General features: G+C 36.9%; 1 protein-coding gene across 16 annotated transcripts in view; it reads left to right on the top strand.

The window, feature by feature from the left end:
* The window catches only part of SETD5 (SET domain containing 5), an 83,333-nt gene that overhangs the window by 53,694 nt on the left and 9,771 nt on the right, over window positions 1–19,868 (top strand). For 12 of the 16 annotated variants that reach the window (XM_070390666.1, XM_070390673.1, XM_070390668.1 and 9 more), the window contains 3 exons: window positions 4,028–4,157; window positions 14,785–15,029; window positions 18,181–18,237. In XM_070390666.1, the coding sequence (XP_070246767.1) occupies window positions 4,028–4,157; window positions 14,785–15,029; window positions 18,181–18,237 (432 nt within the window). The remainder of the gene's footprint in view (window positions 1–4,027; window positions 4,158–14,784; window positions 15,030–18,180; window positions 18,238–19,868) is intronic. The other 4 variants (XM_070390677.1, XM_070390675.1, XM_070390671.1 and 1 more) reach the window with 1 other exon arrangement.

Here is a 19,868-nt window from a genome sequence, read left to right as displayed (position 1 = left end):
GGCAGTAGTGTTTGAGTTGTTTGTTTTTGGAATGCTCTTTCTTAATTCCCAGAAGCCCTGAATATTTTCCAAAGGTGTCTCTCAGGAATAGATCATTGCCTCAGACTATAATGTCGTTTTTGTGTTTCTAGAAGTATAGGACACCCTTTCATTTGGTCTTCCTTTGAGGTAGTCTGTTCCCTGGAACACCCTTTTCTCTTATCCTCAGATCTGGATTCAGGCTGCCTTCCTCAGTGTCTGCCATTGCCCTCCTCCACTGGCATCACGTACATGAGGATGCTGCATGTAGATTATTTGATGTGATGAAGTCTCCAACTCCAGGCAGGTCTTCCCTGACTCCTCCAAACTTAAAGCTTTTCTCTTTCCCCAAAGAGCAGAAATTATTTCTTGGAGGGAGGGGGGTTACAAAAGAAGAGCCAGAGTGGTGTGGGATATGGAGGGGAGGAGGGCAACAGGGATCTGTGCACAAAGGAAGGGCCCTACCACCGAATGAGCAGTATACACTGAAGAAAGTCTTTTCCTAATCATACATCTTACCTACTAAGTATTTGAGTCACTTACTGGTTTATTTGGGGGAAATTCCCAAGTAGAACTAAAGTGCAATTTGACCATGATATCTTTGCAAAATGGTTTATAGATAATGCAATAACAGATTACTAGACTTCTAAGAATGTTAACTGTTGAAGCATCTTATCAAGCCAGATTCTAGAATCTCCTATTTTGGTCCTTTATGAAGGTTAGACAGTTATTTAGTACAGATTAGTAGTGAAGTCTGAATTGTAAATAGTATAGACTAGCTTCTGAAATGATGCCTTGATTATTCTGATGCTGGGTTATGGTCTTTCTATTCCCATCTTGCTTTTCCAACTAGCAGAGTCCTGTGAAAACCAAAAACGTATAGAAATAAAACTTAAAATTTCATAGAAAATCTACTTCTTAGAGCTCTTTTTCCCAGGTTATGGCTTAGGGCTTATATCTGGCTCATCTTTATATCTCTACTGGCAACAGATAGAAATCCCATTTAATTCATGTTCATGTTATATTCTCCAAATGTGTCTGTCTATCCTTAGTCTTGTTATATACAGGTTCTGCACAGGCACTTTTCATCTATGTGTGTCATACCAGTATTCAGGAATTCAGGCTATGTACTCTGAATTATCATAGTAAAATTACCTTACTTAAATTGGGTCTTATTTATTTAAGTTTAGGTCTGAACTAAGTTCAAATCACAGCTTTAAGATTTGCTGTTGACATACCAAAATTACATTACAAAACCAGAATGTGGTTTTTTATGGGGCAAAACTAATAAAATTGAGGCTTTTATCTAGCAGTCAAACTCAGCTTTACCCTGGGTGGGAATGGAGACGAGTCATTTGTAGATTGGTTAGAAAGTATTAATCTAATGCAGAACCTAAGATTTCTGTGATTAAACAAAATTGTAATAAATGTCTGAAGATGCCTTAGAGAAGAATGTAGGTTAAACAGGTAGATGAGAAAAACCATCCTCCGTGGGATTTAGTTGGAACAGTGTATATTATTAATAGGCCTACTGTTTCATATCTAATTAAAGGAGGTACAGGCCTCTTAAGTAAAAAACAGCGTAAAGTTGTATATGTATATTTGCACCCAGACTTTTAGAGTATTTGACAGAATATTTTATGATCTCCCTGGAGTTTCTAAAGTAAATCAAATCATAGTTCTTAAAAAGCATGTTATGGTATGTATGTCTTTTGTTGGATCTTGCTTCACTTCTTATTTTAGAATGGAAGCATTTATAAGTGGCTAAGAAGTCTTTCAAGTAGTATCCTTCCTTGTTCTCTAAATCTTCTCTAAACCTACCTTGAAGGCATAATATATGTATGGCATTTGGTCTCCCGGATTTCTTAGAAAACCATCCTGACTGAAAAATGAAACACTGTCCTTTGCATTGATATTTCATTGTATGCACTGGAAGGTTATTAATCTCTATCTCTATATATAGCATTGAAATTCAGCTGAACAAGTCCTCAGTGATCATTTGTACTCAGTACTCTGCTACAAACTTTCTTCACATACAATATCTCACTTAGCCTACATGACAGCCCTGTGAAGTTGGGATTATTGGCCTCAATTTATAAATCAGAAGCTTTGACTTAGAGGGGTTCAGTAACTTGCCCGGAGTTAGGCAGCTAGTAAAAGGCATGGCCAAGTTTCAACACAGATCTTTGAACTAAAACCGAAGTTACTTTCTTGCTCTTTATTCTTTAAAATATTTCTCCCTCTCATCTCTGAGCTTCCTAAAAAGTTCTGTAATACAGAGTTTTAGAGAAGGAAGAAATGTTCTTTTGACCTTAACCATAGCTGGGACTCAGGGATGGGGCTATGTAATGTTAATTTATTAGCTATAGGGGTGATTTGAACTTGTTAGATACAGATGTTCATGATTCTTTTTTATGAGCCATAAAATAACTGTGTAGACATACAATAGGGCCAGGAGGCATAGGTTAGATCATATTTGCTGTGTTTGATCTTATATCCAACCATAGCAGCATCTTATTCCTTAGAATGCCCCTATCCTTGTTTTATTTTTCCTTTTTTTGGTTATCAAATCCAGAATGTAACTTCTTTTATGGGTGCATCTACTTTTCTCTTGGAGGAAAGCACAGTAACCCCAATTAAGTCCTGTCATCTGCTCTGAAAAGAAAAACTTGTACTAAAGGTATCTATAATGAAGGATTTTACAATCATTTCCTCCTGATCCTAATTTTCTTCATCTGTACACTACGTGCTTTGGACAAGGGACTTCTAAGTTCTTCTCTAAGTCATAAGGAGTTGTGGTTCTGATGGTTCATCTTTACATCAATATTCTGTGTATAAAAGAGTTCATTCTTGGTCTTATCTGGGCTTTTCAGAGACCTGGTCATATTCTACAATGCTGATGTGATTCAATTGATTGTGGAGATCTTTTTATATTCTTATTCACTCTTTTCTCCTCATGTTTAAAACTTTATTTTAGTTTTATTTGGCAGGCAGTCCACAATGCCATTTACAAGATATAAAATTTTTCTTGGTGAAATTTTCCTAGAAATTATTCCCTAGAAAATAATTGTTTCTTACGTTTCTAATTAGGCAAATCTATTAAAATTCCTCTCTTTAGTGAAGAGAATATTTACTTACCTGTAATACTTGTTCTCTAAAGGTGTGAAATTATAAACACCTTTGATTTTCCTATTTGGGGGAGGGTCCTACTCAGAAATTGATGTTTATCAAAATTTGATCTGTCTTATGTCAGGGCAGGAGAGCCACACAGTGGTGAGCAACCTACAACTGTGTATCTTAAGAGAACACAATTACAGATAAGAAATTTTCTCTCTTCCACAGGATGAGTAGTTTTACAATCCTAATCTTTGTAGGCTTACTTCCTGATCTTAATTTATTTTTCATCATTTAGATTCCAGTATTCACTAAAAAAAAATGTGGCTTTTCCCCTTTTTTATTTCTACAGATCATTTATTATGGTTATTTGCATTATTTATGCATAATTTAACCAACTACTTGATAGGAAGAGAAAAATTAGCAGGATATTCCATCTGAGAGTAGACCTTTTAGAAGTATTTTGGTACCTGTAGTGAAGAGGTGTTCTTTTATCTTCCTTCTTGGCACTTATTTTATGTGCTACTTTCATCCTATATGATCAATCTCTTAAATAAATGCTAAGATTTCTTCTTATCTCTTTCCACTTTCCCCATTCTAAGCAGTATGAAAAGTTGAGTAATCATTTTTCACTGGTTTCGGTTTTTTAATGAGATCTCATTATGTGTAATCTAGGTTTTCTCAATTTTGCCCAGTAAAAGGAATTGATGGGTAATATTCCAATATGCTGAAACACAAGAAGAAAAAATACTTGACTATGGAACTGAATGAGTGCGTTGGTTTGCATCTCTCGCCAGTTGATATGTAATGAATGACCTGGTTAATGCATTTGAAATAGATATACTAATAGTTTTAAATAATTATTGATAATTTCCTGGTTCTTTTCCCATTATAGCGCTGGATAAAGCAAGCCTTGGAAGAAGGGATGACTCAAACATCATCTGTACCCCAAGAGACTAGAACTCAGCACCTATACCAAAGTAATGAGAATAGTAACTCTTCTAGTATCTGCAAAGACAATGCAGGTATGTATCTCAAACCTTTCTGAATATATGAGCAATGATTATTTCAGTATGAATACTGAAAAAGTCTGATACAAAAAGAAATAGCATTGTTCTTTAAATAGTTCCTTTCATCTGTCTTTACAGAGGAAGAGAGAGATCTCAAGTCAGGGATCATTTTTTCTAGGATGACAAAGTAGGAAATAGTGTACAGATAACAGCAGAGATATTTATTTAAAAGTTAGATATATTTATCATAAAGAAAGTTAGATATATTTAAGCAGTAAGTTTAGGAAACCTTTATTCATATTTATAAAAGGGGAAGTAAGAAAGATGTGGGACACTATTCAGGAGTGAATCACAATTATAGGTAATTGAGGTAAGTGGCTTGGTTGAAGGGTAAGTGGATGAATGAAGTAAACAAAAAATTATTAGAAATTGTTTCTTTTAAAAAGGGCTTGCCCTGTTAGCATCAAAATTTTTAGAAGACAACCTTGAATCTGATGTGAAGTCTTCATTTTTAAACTACAGCGTCATGAAAAGTCATCCAATCCACTAGTTTTCACAGTGAAAGTTTCTCCTGCTAATATCAGCTTAATTGAAAAGTTCTCTGTGATTTCCCAAAGTTTATCTCTATATCTCAGTTTTGGTGGATAATAAGCAGTTAAAATAAAATATCAAGATAAGTTACATGCTAAAAGTCATCTAAGCCTGCAGCTAGTATGATATTTCAGATTTTCATAAAAATTACTTCATTGTTTCTTTCCATTGACCTCCTGAGTAAATACAAAATTGTATTAAGTAAGTACACTTATCTGCTAATATCTGCTTTATGTTAAAATGTTGTATAATGTATGTGGAGAAAAATATGCTGCTAAAAATGTATTTTCAAATTATTCACTTATTTTATTCTATCTGTAGATTGTATTATACCTTATAAATTATCACATGCATAACCCCAGGGTAATAAAATCCCAGTGTGGAATGTGTAGAAGATAAATAATGCCATGTATTTAAAATATTTTATTTATCATGTACTATGGAGATTTACTCAAACCAGATTAATGTAAAAAATTGCTGGTACCAGATTTCTATCGATATTATCAATTTATGGTAACTTTTATAGTACAGTAACTATATAACTTAACTGAAATCTTCTGTCTGGTATACATTTGAAATCTGCCTAATGCACATTTTTATTTGTGTGATGTGTGTGTGTGTGTGTGTGTGTGTGTGTGTGTGTGTTAAGTGTGTACATATTTAAGGTTGGGAAAGTGAGGTTGTATAGCATCGTGTCCTGACTGACAAAGACATAGGGAAAGTGCCTTGGTTACTATATACATTATTTGGAATGGAATTAGGACAACTAGTCACCAACCTTTATTGAACTTCTTTTTTTCTTTTTAATATATTTTTATTGATTTTTTACAGAGAGGAAGGGAGAGGGATAGAGACTTAGAAACATCGATGAGAGAGAAACATCGATCAGCTGCATCCTGCACACCTCCTACTGGGGATGTGCCCGCAACCAAGGTACATGCCCTTGACCAGAATCGAACCTGGGACCCTTCAATCCGCAGGCCAACGCTCTATCCACTGAGCCAAACCGGTTTGGGCCTTTATTGAACTTCTGCTCCTGTCTCTAGCAGTGAGGAACTTACAAATGATACACCTTGCCTTAATAATAAGGAGCAATATAAACAAAAGGAAAATATTCATTTAAAACCAAGCTAGTAAAAAAAAAAAACCAAACAAAAAAACAAGCTAGTCAAATGGGTGACTTGGTATATTGCTACAAGTTAATGTAAATTCCAAGGAATTATTTTTATTTGTTAGTTTCAGGGTTATTTGTTTCCCAAAAAGACCAAGGAGATATTAATGAAGAAAGGGAGACAGTTTGGTATAAGAGAAAGACTCCCAAAAGACCTTAATTTGAGACCAGCCCTACCCTTTACTAACTATATGATAAATGGCAAGTTACTAAACATCTCTTAACCTCATCTGTAAAATGGGAACAGTAATATCTACTTCAAAGAACTAATGGATTAAATTAAATGATATGTATAAATTTCTTAGTGCAATATCAGACCCATAATTACTGTCATTATTCTGTACAAAATTCTTCTGAAACACAGAAATTAGTCAGATACTATAATAAATTAACAATTCTAAGTTCCTAAAAACTAAAGTCATATAGAAATCAAAGTTATTACTACTTAGCTTTGGGCAAGTGTAATGTTCATTATTTATAAGTGAGAGGGATATATACCTAGAAAAGCCTAAATCTACTGAAAAGCTTAGAATTAAACTCTTGTTTAATAAAACTGCTGGATACACAGTATACAAAAATTAGTAGCATTTATGCACTAAGAAAATGAATAAAAGTTTTTATTCTCAAACTTAACAAAACTAAGAAACTTCTTAGGAATAACATTGGTGGAGCATGTGGAGCAAACCATTGCTGAAATTTTTGTTGCTGCTGCTGTTATAGTTATTTCTCACCTGAGGATGTTTTTTGTTGTTGTTGATTTCTTATCCTAATATATAAAAACCCAGGGTCCATAACGACCAACCGAAGGCTCGACCGAACACTGGAAGTCAGTCCTGCAGTCTGCCGAGGGGGCTACGGATTAGGCCTAGAGAGAGGCAGGGTCTGATCCGCAGCCTCCATGGCAGCTATTGATCAGCCGTTGCCTCTCTTTCTCCAGGCTTCTCCAGCAGCCGCGCCTGTGTTTCTCTCTGAGCCTCTGCAGAGGCTGCTGATCAGCCCTGCCTCTCTGATCAGGCCCGGAGATAGGCCCAGAGACACTGACTGGAATAGAAACCGACCAGTCAGAACCAAACCTGGGTGAACTGTGAGAAGCCAATGGCTGCCTAGGAGGCGGAGCTTTTGACGCTGACTGGCATAGAAACCGACCAATCAGAACCGAATTGGCCGGCAGGAGAAGGCAGTTGGGGGCGAGATCAGGCCTACAGGGGAGGGCAGTTGGGGGCAACCAGGCTGGCAGGGGAGGGCAGTTTGAAGCGATCAAGCAGGCAGGCAGAGCAGTTAGGGAATAATCAGGCAGGCAGGCAGGTGAACAGTTAGAAACCAACAGTCCCAGATTGCGAGAGGGATGTCCGACTGCCGGTTTCGATCGGGCCTAAACCGGCAGTCAGACATCCCCCAAAGGGTCCCCGATTGGAGAGGGTGCAGGCTGGGCTGAGGGGGGACACACCCCCCCCCCCGCCCCCCATGCACGAATTTCATGCACCGGGCCACTAGCAGAGCTATAACTTTATAGAGTTACCATCAAACTATCATGTTTTGAAATTTGATTAAGTTATATTGAGGTTTATCTTTAAAAATAAGCATGAAAACAGCCAAGAAAAATAACTGAAAAAGAATAATGAGATATATTTTCCCTAGAATTGTGAAACTAGTTTCTAATATGAAGCTAGACACTAATAATTAAATTAGTACAGTACGATCCAAGAATGGATTCATATATAAATACTAGAGGCCCGATGCACAAAAATTCGTGCAAGAGTAGGCCTTCCTTTCCCCGGCTGCCAGCACTGGCTTCCCTCTGGCACCCGGGACCTGGGCTGCTTCACTCTGGTCCTGGCTTCACATTCGGTCTGATTAGCATATTACCCTTTTACTATTATAGATGGAGCAGAATAGTCGGAAACAGGCCTTATATAAATGAAAGATGTAAATTATTCTGCAATTTGGAGGGATTTAAAAGAATTAGATTCTTGCCAATGCAAATTCGGACACATTCAAATTTTTCTTAAATCAACCTTGTATAAACAATGTTTCTGTTTCTATATTGTCTCTGAATTAACAGGGGACAAATATATTGGGAGAAAGGATTTGCAGTAAAAATGAACAGTATTATCCCTACTAGCAATGAGAGAGGAACATCATTGACTGGCTGCCTACTGCACGCCCCCTACTGGGGGATCAAGTCCAAAACTCGGGCATATGCCCTGACGGGAAATCAAATCGTGACCTCTTGGTTCCTGGGTCAGTTGATGCTTAACCACTGACCCATACCTGCTGGGTAGGAGTATGAATATTTTTAATGCCTATGATAAATCTTACCAAATTGCTAGTAGGGATAATACTGTCATTTTTACTGCAAATCCTTTCTCCCAATATATTTGTCCCCTGTTAATTCAGAGACAATATAGAACAGGCTGTGTTGATTATAGTGGCGTTGTAGTATAATTTGATATCTGGTATTGTGATCCCTCCAACTTTGTTCTTCTTTCTCAAGATTATTGCAGCTATTCAGGGTCTTTTTTGGTTCCATATAAATTTTTGGAGTATTTGTTCTAGTATTTGGTGATCTTTAGGATTTTCTTTTTTAAAATATATTTTTACTGATTTCAGAAAGGCTGGTATGATATTTGCGAATCAACAAACATAATACATCACAAACAAATTGAAAGACAAAAATCACATGATCGTATCAGTGGATGCAGAAAAAGCATTCAACAAAACCCAACACCTATTTTTGATAAAAACTCAGAAAATTTCACATATGGCAAACCTACAGCCTACTTCATACTTAATGGGCAAAAATTAAAATCATTTCCTCTAAGAACAGGAACAAGACAGGGATGTCTGCTTTCACCATACTTATTTAACACAGTACTGAAAGTCCTAGCCATAGCAATCAGACAAGAAGAAAGCATAAAAGGCATCCAAATTGGAAAGGATGAAGTAAAACTCATTATTTACAGATGACATGACATGATATTGTACATAGAAAATCCTAAAGCTCAACTGGCATGGCTCAGTGATTGTGGCGTGTTGACCTATCAACCAGAAGGTCACTATTCAATTCCCCATCAGGGCACATGCCCAGGTTGTGGGCTCGATCCCCAATAGGGGTGTGCAGGAGGCAGCTAGACAATGATTCTCTGTCATCATTGATGTTTCTATCTCTCCCTCTCCCCTCCTCTCTGAAATCAATAAAAATATATTTTAAAAAAGAAAATCCTAAAGATCACCAAAAATTTAGATTTAATAAATGAATTTAGCAATGTAGCAGGATACAAAACCAACACCCAGAAATCGATGGTATTTTTATGCACCAATAATGAATTCTCAGAAAGAGAAACTAAACAATCCCATTTACCAATAATTAAGATACTTAGGAATAAACTTAACTAAGGGGGTAAAAGACTTGTACTCAGGAAACTACAGGACTTTGAAAAAAGAGATAGAGGAAAACATAAACAAGTATAAGAATATACCATGTTCATGGATTGGTAGAGTCAACATCATCAAAATGTCCATGCTACCCAAAGCAATCTATAGATTCAATGCAATTTCTATTGAAATACCAATGGCATATTTCACAGATCTAAAACAAATACTCCAAAAATTTATATGGAACCAAAAAAGACCCTGAATAGCTGCAGTAATCTTGAGAAAGAAGAACAAAGTTGGAGGGATCACAATACCAGATATCAAATTATACTACAAAGCCACTATAATCAAAACAGCCTGGTACTGGCACAAGAACAACCATATATATTAATGGAACAGAACGGAAACCCCAGAAATCCACCCAAACCATTCTTCCCAATTAATATTTGACAAAGGAGGCAAGAACATACAATGGAGTCAAGGCAGTCTCTTCACTAAATGGTATTTGGAAAATTAGACAAATACATGCAAAAAAATGAAACTGGACCACCAAGTTACACCATACACACAAGAATAAACTCAAATTGGATAAAAGACTTAAATATAAGTCTAGAAACCATAAAAATCCTAGAAGAAAACTTAGCAAAATCTTAGACATCTCTTGTCGCAATATGTTTACGAATACATCTCCTAGGGCAAAGGAAACTAAGGAGAAAATAAATGTGACTACATCAAAATAAGCTTCTGCACAGCAAAAAAAAAAAAAAACCCTAACAATTGTAATACTTTAAGCAATAAAACAAAATTAAAAAGAAAATAAACCAACAAAATGAAAAGGAAGCCCACTATATGGGAGAACATATTTGGCAATAATACATCAGATAAAGAGTTAATATTCCAAAATATATAAGGAACTCATACAACTTAACAAAAAGAAGACAAACAGTCCAATTAAAAAATGGGCAAAGGACCGAAATAGATACTTCTCCGTAAGTAGACTTACAGATGGCCAAGAGACATAATGAAAAAAAATGCTCAAAGTCACTGGTCATCAGAGAGATGCAAATTAAAACAACAATGAGGTATCACCTAACATCTGTCAGAATGTCTACCATCAACAAATGACAAGTGCTGGTGAGGATGTGGAGAAAAAATAACCCTAGTACACTGCTGATGAGAATGCAGACTGGTACAGCCATTATGGAAAACAGTATGGAGTTTCCTCAAAAAGTTAAATATGGAACTGCCATTTGACCCAGTGATCCCACTTCTAGGAATATATCCTAAGAGACCCAAAACCAATCAGAAATAATCTATGCCCCCCTATGTTCATAGCAGCGCAATTTACAATAGCTAAGATCTGGAAACAGCCCAAGTGTCCATCAATAGACGAGTGGATAAAAAAGTTGTGGTACATTTACACAGTGCAGCAGTAAAACAGAAAGAGCTCTTACCCCCTGAGATAGCATGAAAGGACCTGGAGAGTATTCTGCTAAGCAAAATAAGCCAGTCAGAAAGACAAGTATCCCATGATCTCGCTCATATGTGAAATCTAATGACTAAGTAAACTGATGATCAAATAGATCCAGAGACATAAAAGCATGGAACAGATTGTGAAATCTCAGAGGGAAGGTGGGAGTGGGTGGGTGGGAAGAAATCAACCAAAGAACTTGTATCCATATATGCATAATCCATGGACACAGGCAATAGGGTTGTGAAGGCTGGGGGTGGGGGATGGAGGTGGGCTAGAAGAGGTCAATGGGGAGGGGGGAGCACATATGTAATACTTTCAACAATAAAGGTTTTTTTTAAATATATTTTTATTGGTTTCAGATAGGAAAGGAGAGGGATAGAGAGATAGAAACATCAATTATGAGAGAATCGTTGATCGGCTGCCTCCTGCACACCTCCCACTGGGGATCGAGCCTGCAACCCAGGCATGTGCCCTGACCGGGAATCAAACTGTGACCTCCTGGTTCAAGGGTATATGCTCAACCACTGAGCCTCGCCGTCCAGGCAACAATAAAGATTTATTTTAAAATTAAATATACGTAGAGATAAAACATTGAAAAGGCAAAAAAGCCTACTGATAAAATTAAAAGGCAGATAGAAAAACTGGGAGAATATAACTAGTTTGTTTGTTTGAGAGAGACACAGCGATTGGCTGCCTCCTCCCTACCCACTACTGGGGATTGAGCCTGCAACCCAGGAATCCAACCAGCAACCTCTGACCTCTCTGTGCTCAGGACAATGCTCAACCAAGCCACAGGGGCCACCAGATCATTGTAACATTTTTGACCAAGGGTAACATTCTTATTAAAGAGCCCTTACAAACGAAGAACAATATCAACACCTTGTAGAATGCAGGCTAAAGGACACCAACTGGTAGTTCACACAAGAATAAATCTAAAGCTAGTGAGCCTATAGAAATACTCTTTTGAGTTAATAATTCTACATCTAGATGTTTGTCCTAAAAAGTAAACAAGTGCACACCCAGCTGGCGTGGCTCAGTGGTTGAGCTTCCACCTATGAACCAGGGGGTCATGATTCAATTTCCGGTCAGACCACATGCCCAGGTTGCGGACTCAATCGCCAGTGGGGGCATGCAAGAAGCAGCTTATCAATGATTCTCATCAGTGATGCTTCTGTCTCTCCCTCTCCCTTCCTCTCTGAAATCAATAAAATTATTTTTTTTTTAAGTGAACAAGTGCAGAAATATGTAAGAGCAAGATTATTGCTCATTGAGGCATAGTTATAATAGCAAAAAATTTTGAAAAATACTTCGGTGGGTTAAATTTTAACAATATGGATGTCATAAAGCCATTAAATTTTTAATTTATTGTCATAGAAAGATTTTTTTTTTTACCATTCTGAGTAAAAGTAGTAAGTTATTAAACAGTGTGATTTAGACAAGAAATCAATAAGGCAATATAAATACACCAGGATATTAGCAGTACATTACCTTGGGGTTGTAATTTTAAGTTGTGTTTAAATATGTGGATGTTTGTTTATATAATCCTGAGAAGTAGTTGAGTAAAGGTAAAAAAAGAAGATGGGTAGATTTTACCACATAAAATTTGAAAGCTGTGTATGACAAGAGAAATATAGAACTGGAAAAACTTTTCATAAATATAGTGCTATTAATAGAAAAAATGCAATTGGCCACTAGCTTATAAACTTCATAAGAGCAGACATCAAGTCTGTTTTGTTGACTGTGACATAATAATAAGTACTCAGGGAATATTAGTATATTTTAAATGAATGACCTGTAAGTTGATTTGGGGGATGGGTTCATCTGTACTTTCCAGCTTTTCTGCAATGAACTTTGTCACTTATATAATTAGTTGTTACAATGTTGTAACTAGCTATTTAGCAGTCTTTTTTTTTTTTTTTAATTAAATCTTTATTGTTCAGATTATTACATTTGTTCCTCTTTTTTCCCCCCATAACTCCCCTCCTTCCAGCTCCCACCCCACCCTCCACCCTCACTCCCCACCCACTGTGTTCATCCATAGGTGCATGATTTTTGTCCAGTCACTTCCCGCATCTCCCACACCCCTTTTTCCCCCAAGAATAGTCAGTCTATTCCCTTTCTATGTCCCTGATTCTATTATAATCACCAGTTCATTCTGTACATCAGGTTATTTATTCACTTGATTCTTAGATTCATTTGTTGATAGATGCATGTTTGTTGTTCATAATTTGTATCTTTACCTTTTTCTTCTTCTTCCTCTTCTTAAAGGATACCTTTCAGCATTTCATATAATACTGGTTTGGCGGTGATGAACTCCTTTAGCTTTTCCTTATCTGTGAAGCTCTTTATCTGACCTTCAATTCTGAATGATAGCTTTGCTGGATAAAGTAATCTTGGTTGTAGGTTCTTGGTATTCAGCACTTTGAATATTTCTTGCCATTCCCTTCTGGCCTATTTAGCAGTCTTTTAAAGATTGACTGTTTAAGACTTTTGAAATATAGAAAAGGTATTCTAAATATAAGCCACAAAACACATTTGTTTTTGTATACCTAGGCACTTTTCAAAAGGAGAAAGGAGAAATAAGAAAGAATACTTAGCATCTGGAACAAAAGGAAAATACAAATATACTTCCAATATAGGAAAATAAATTCTCAGATATCAAAAAGGAAAATATATATCTCAAGTATTCTTTGCACTTAATCTTCCACTGTATTTAAAATCTTCTCAAGCTCAGTGACTCAAAACTCTTTTGGTTAACTCTTCCATTAATTCAAATAGTTTCCCAGTTCTAATCATATCCTAACCATTACTACCGGAATAATATTCATGTTGCATAACTCTGATCATGACCTACTGTCCCAAAGCCTTTCCTTGATGGCCTGGGATAAATGTTACTCCATTCACCAAGCCTTGGGGATATAATTTAATCTAGTGATTAATAATGTAAATGGGAACCAGATTACCTTGTCTTTATCTCTCTATACATCAAATTCGTCTTTAAACTAGGGGTGATAATAGAGGTGCTGAATTTATAGAGTTGTTCAAATGAAATTTGATTAATTCACATAAGCACATAGTATAGTGTCTGGTATATAATAAGCACTTAAAAGTATAATTATTTTTTACTAACAGCAGTATGATCACCTCTGTTGAGATTCTTAAACTTATACTAAATATATTTTACATGTTTTCTGTTTATTACAAGTTTGTAAATACCTTTGATTAGATTATATGATGACCATTTTACACACACACATACAAACACATAACCTAGTTCAGTGGTTTTCATATAGTAGCTATTAAGTAAATAAATATCTTTTAACTATTGTAAATGAATAAAAGTAAATTTTTCCTCAGAGAAAGCGAGATAGGTTCTTTGGTCTGAGTAGTCATTAAAAATATATATACAATACTAACTTCCTTTTTAAGTGGATCTGAAAAGTATAGAAAGTATAATATTCTAATGAGAAAAAGTTCCAGCCTAGTTGTTTTAAGTGGTTGGGAGTTTTCATAGAAGTCGTTTCAAAAATTAGTGGTTACATATGGAATAGGTAATCATGTGTACCTCTTTCCTACTAAAGCAGAATGTCATAGAAAGCTGCTGAAAAATGGCAAAAAAAAATATTTAGGAGAAGATAAAAGAGAAAAGAGCTATGTAGTTAGCATTCAGGAAGTTTGAGCTGGTGACATGTTAATTAAGTAGAGGGTGGTTTTAACAAAGTGACACAAATTTGGGTTTTTTGGAAACTCAGTGTAAAAATTAATTTATGTTTTCCACTGGAAGAAATTAATTAGCTCCAGGGATCAGTCAGAAGTGTCGGTTTTATCTGGCAATTCTCTGGGAGATAGTTTCAAAAAAGAGTGGCAATTAAAGAGTTTCTTTGGGCTTTTGATTTGATTGCAGGAGGTAACAATGGGTTAAGGCAAAAGAAAAGTTAAGAGCCATTGTGGGCTAGAAATTAATGGCTTTACTGCAGAGCCTCCTTTTGAGCTGTGGTTTCAGCCTCTCATCTGAGCTTTGTATTTCACAGATTTGTTGAGCCCTTTAAAGAAATGGAAGTCTCGCTATCTGATGGAGCAGAATGTCACCAAGTTACTTCGGCCTCTTTCTCCAGTCACACCACCCCCTCCCAATCCAGGCTCAAAGAGCCCCCAGCTGACCACACCTGGCCCATCTCACCCAGAAGAAGAATGTCGAAATGGATACAGCCTCATGTTCTCACCAATCACGTCTCTTACTACTGCTAGTCGCTGTAATACTCCTCTGCAGTTTGAGGTGATTTGGGTTTGGTTGTTGGGAGTGCTGAATATGAAGTCATCATTTGCACCTCCTCATTTTAAATACAGTATCATTCCAAATGCTTCTTTACCATGTTCCTTGCCTGTCTCAGCAAGAGAATGAGAAACCTCAGGGTCAGTGTGACCTATTACCTGGTAGCCTCTCATCTTGGCAATCCACATACTTCCCAGAATAGGAATAATTATACCACAGATGACATTCATTTGCCTCTTGCATGCAGTCCATTGGTCTCCCTAACTTTAGGTAGTAAGCATGCTAGATCTCCATCTTTGGCCTTACTCTCTACTTGTTAAACAGGCCTCTAGCTGCCTAGTAATCATTAATGACACAGCCTGAGAGCTCTGATTATAATATTTTTGTCTTTGTTTCTAGGCCTTTGAATTAGTAAAGTGTCTCTTTCCCTGTTGTTTTGTATTCTCATTATGGGCTCAGTAAATAGGGATTGAGAAAGCATATGGTTTATAGCAAATGAGGGTTTTTTCCCTACTCTAGGTTACTTTCCCTTTTTGTTATAATGTGTTAGGAATAAGACAGAAACTAGCAACACGTTTATAAAGACAAATTAATTACATTCACTCTCTGGATTAAGTTAGAAATTTATATCTCAGTTATTTTAAAATGATTCTGAATCACTTTAGTATTCAAGTTTGGGTGACAGCAGATTTACAGAGTAGATTCCAGGTATATAAAAATATACCTTATTTATTGCATGTTGCTTTGATTTATAATTAAACAGACACTATTTTTAAAAAATATCTGGACTTGTAAATGGCTAACTCAGAACGAGATAGCAACCTTAAAAACAAGAGGCAGCTTTACCTAAGCTAGACCATATTAACTTGATTTGGAGCAAGCCTCTTTGGAGGGTAAAAAATATTCCTGGTTACATTGGATTTCTAATAATCCCCTGTGGCGTTCTTTTTAGCCAGATAGTAAAGCAGCTGATTCAGGCCTTACTAAGTTTACCTGGTCTGATTGCAGTTGACTTTTCAGTTAGCAGCTAGAGTTTGATAAATAAAATTTCATGAGAGGACATTCTCCCTGGTGGGCAGCATATTATATTAATAGGGATTCAGACCTTGTCATTGTAATAATTATAATTAAACATAAAATTAGAAGGTAAGTTGCCTTCCCAAACAGCCAAGTTTAGTACTCAGTGTATTTCCTATCCCTTGTAGTATTTTCGATAACTACGAAACACTATGAAAGTGTAAAGTGTTGCATATATTTTTTTAAATCAAAGATCTTTTTATTGATGCATAGTCTAAGCATAATGTTAGAATATCAGGAGTGGGGGAAATGTTATAATGTATTAAATAGTCCATCCCTTCATAAAGTTCAGTGTATGTCTCTGCTATTTTATCTCATTATTTAACTGAGAAAATTTAGCCTTTCTGATCAATTAAAAAACAAATTTCACTATCCTGACCATCTTTATCATTCTAATTGCCATACTCTTTCCTACTTTCTAGTATAAGAAAGTGTGGGGAACCTTATTTCCATCCAAGACTGTGACACAGAAATACCTAAAGGTGTCACAAGTAAAAATCAGTTTGGTTGGGGAAAGAATGTTTTTGAAAGGAAAAATAAAAAACATTCCAGGAGAAAAGAGAGAAATTTCTCCAACTCCAAGACAAGGAGTTAAGGAAACTTGTAGTGGAAAAGAACAAGATTGTAAGGAGCGGGGAAGCATCAAGAAAAGAGACTAAAAGCAGCATTGAGAAGGCACACTTAATTTGCCCCTCCTTCCCACCAGAATAATCCTTCTCTTTCTGCCTTGTGATCCATACTCCACTATCCATCTCACACTCTCTACCCATCCCACCAAGTAAAATTTCTAGTCAATAAATATCCTGCTCTGCTGAAGCAGCCTCATTTCCCCTACCCTAGACACAGTTGTCTGTAGTATACAACATTAAGAGCCCCCCGCCCCCACCTTACCCCTGGCACCCTGAACTCTTGTCACAACTACCACCATCATTCTTTCCACTTTTTACCATTCAGATCTTCCCATCAGAGTTCACTGCCCAGTTTGTTTGATATGGTAGTGATACCTCAGGTGAAAGCCTTAAGGGTAAACCTGTTTTGGAAGCAGGGACTCTCAGTATACACAACTGCTTTTTTCCCTTTCTCTGTTTCTAAAAATACAATGGATTTTAACATCAGAATGTCGGTAGGTGTGGTCAGATCCAATTAGATTATGCCAAGACCATCTAGTCTGTGAGCTACAAAGTCCATCAATCATATCTTCTATAACTGTCATTTAAGAGGAACAGGCTGTCCCCCTAGCCCTGTCATCTGCTAACATGCTAAGTGGTTTCCCTGGGTAACAGTGGTGGGCCTGAGTCACATAGGAAAATGAGGAAATGTAATGTTCAAGAAGGGGATGTGGGGTGAAAGAAAAAGGTTCCCCTAAGGAGAAATAAGTGGTCAGGTGCCCAATAACAAATACTATAGGTTGCTAAACTCTCATCTAATGTAGAAAGAAATACACAGTTGACCCTTGAACAAGAAGGGGGTTAGAGGCACCAAATCCCTGCGCATTCGAAAATTTGCATGTAACTTTTGACTCCCCAAAAACTTAACTACTAATAGCCTACAGTTGACCAGAAGTCTTACTGATAACATAAATAGTCGCTTAATATGTATTTTGTATGTTATATGTATTATATATTGTATTCTTACAATAAAATAAGCTAGAGAAAAAAATTTAAGAAAAAAAATACATAAGGGAAAAAAATACATTTACAGTACTATAGATATTTTTTTTAATCCATGTATAAGTGGACCTGCATAGTTCAAACCAGTGTTGTTCAAGGGTCAACTGTAATAGTGTGAAATTTCACCTCTTTCCTGATATCTGCTTGAGATGTTTACTTATAGCATGAAACATAACCAGTTTATTCTTAAATGCTTTCAAAGGCACCAGGAAGCATTTTAACAAGTCATTCTGTTCATTGAGATGAATTCTGCAGTTAAACATTTCCCCTGTGCATTCTTGTCCCTCCCACCCCACCAAAAAAAAAGTTGTGGCTAACTATCTATGCTTGCTTTTACTTTATTTTTTGTTTTGTTTTGCTTCTTGACTTCAAGTAGATGAATAACAAGATGCTTTTCCCTCCTCTAGAACATATCCTCCCCTGAGAGTTACCCTGCGAATAGGCCCGAGTCCCTGTCACCCGAGGTAGTTATCACACCATCTCAATCACACTTGGAGGCTGATAGTGAGTGTGCATGAGTGTATGGGAAGGGCTGGGGTATCCAAGCAAATGGGGTGATGGGCTGGAGGGTGGCCGATTGGTCACTGTAAGTTGAATGAATCTTCCCATGTATGACTGGTTGTTACTTAGAACTCTCAATGTAGGTGGAGGAAAATAAAGTAGCTATGTGTGTGTGGTGGGGAGGGAGTGGCTAAAGAGTTTAAAAGGAGAATAGTATCTAGAAGTAAAGTTTAATGAAGGCTGAAAGTATGATAGGAGCCTTGTTAAAGAAAGTCTGACAATGTGTGTTTGTTAAGTAGGAAAAGTTGGATCAAACGTTGGTATGAGCTATTTTTTGATATTTATTATTTTAGGTTGATAAAGGAGCACCTTGTTGGGAAAGTTAGGCAGTGATTTATGCCTTGTTCCTGGGTTAATCTGAGAGCTCTGTTTAACTGCATGTTTTGGGTTTTGGTTGGTAGATTGAGGAACTTCTTTAAAATGGGAGAGGCAAGCCTCTTAGCCTTCTACATTCTTGTAGCTCCTTACTGGGTAACTATGGCAACCCATGGCTTCTGTGACCCAGGCCTCCATTCTGCAGTGGTTGGAATATGATTGCCATACAAGTGGTATCCCTTAGGACAGTGGTCGGCAAACCGCAGCTCGAGAGCCACATGCAGCTCTTTGGCCCCTTGAGTGTGGCTCTTCCACAAAATACCACATGCGGGCACACACGTACAGTGGGATTGAAACTTCGTGGCCCATGCACAGAAGTCAGTTTTCGGAAAGGAGATAAACGAAACAAGTATACAAGACGAGTGTGGATGGGAGAGTTGGAAGGGGTCGGCCTCAGTGAACGTACCTCAATCAGATTGAGGACGTTTTTAGCAAAAGCCAGCTTAGGAGTACCCTAATTAAGTTAATAACAATGTACCTACCTATATAGTTTAAAAAATTTGGCTCTCGCCCTAACCGGTTTGGCTCAGTGGATAGAGCATCGGCCTGCAGACTGAAGGGTCCCAGGTTCGATTCCGGTCAAGAGCACATACCTTGGTTGCAGGCACATCCCCCGTGGGGGGTGTGCAGGAGGCAGCTGCTCGATGTTTCTCTCTCATCGATGTTTCTAACTCTCTATCCTCTCCCTTCCTCTCTGTAAAAAATCAATAAAATATATATATAAAAAAAAAATTTGGCTCTCAAAAGAAATTTCAATCGTTGTACTGTTGATATTTGGCTCTGTTGACTAATGAATTTGCCGACCACTGCCTTAGGATATCAATTGAGTTCTTTGCTCAGAAACCCTGTTGCTGTGGAGATTTAAAATTCAGACTTTAGTGGTAGCATTTCTTAACTATTAGAAGATTTGGACAGAGGTAGTAATGATTAATTCCATGAATCCACATAGTCTTTTTCCTCTTGAAGAGGAAGTTATAATCTCACATAACCTTTTAGAAATTAACTGTTAACACACACCCCTCCTTCTAATAAAAAATTAGTATTAAACACAGTGACAGTTGACCAAATTCCGAATCAGTAGGATTTTATAGAGGATTGTGAAACTGAGAGAGGTTGTATTCTAGTGTACTAGAGGTTTTCTGGGTGGTTTTTCTGTCTT

The sequence above is a fragment of the Myotis yumanensis genome, unplaced genomic scaffold, assembly GCF_028538775.1.
Source record: "Myotis yumanensis isolate MYYU_CA2020_CCGP unplaced genomic scaffold, mMyoYum1.0.hap1 SCAF_14, whole genome shotgun sequence".
Classification (NCBI taxonomy): domain Eukaryota; kingdom Metazoa; phylum Chordata; class Mammalia; order Chiroptera; family Vespertilionidae; genus Myotis; species Myotis yumanensis.
This window is presented reverse-complemented; position numbering and strand designations above follow the sequence as displayed.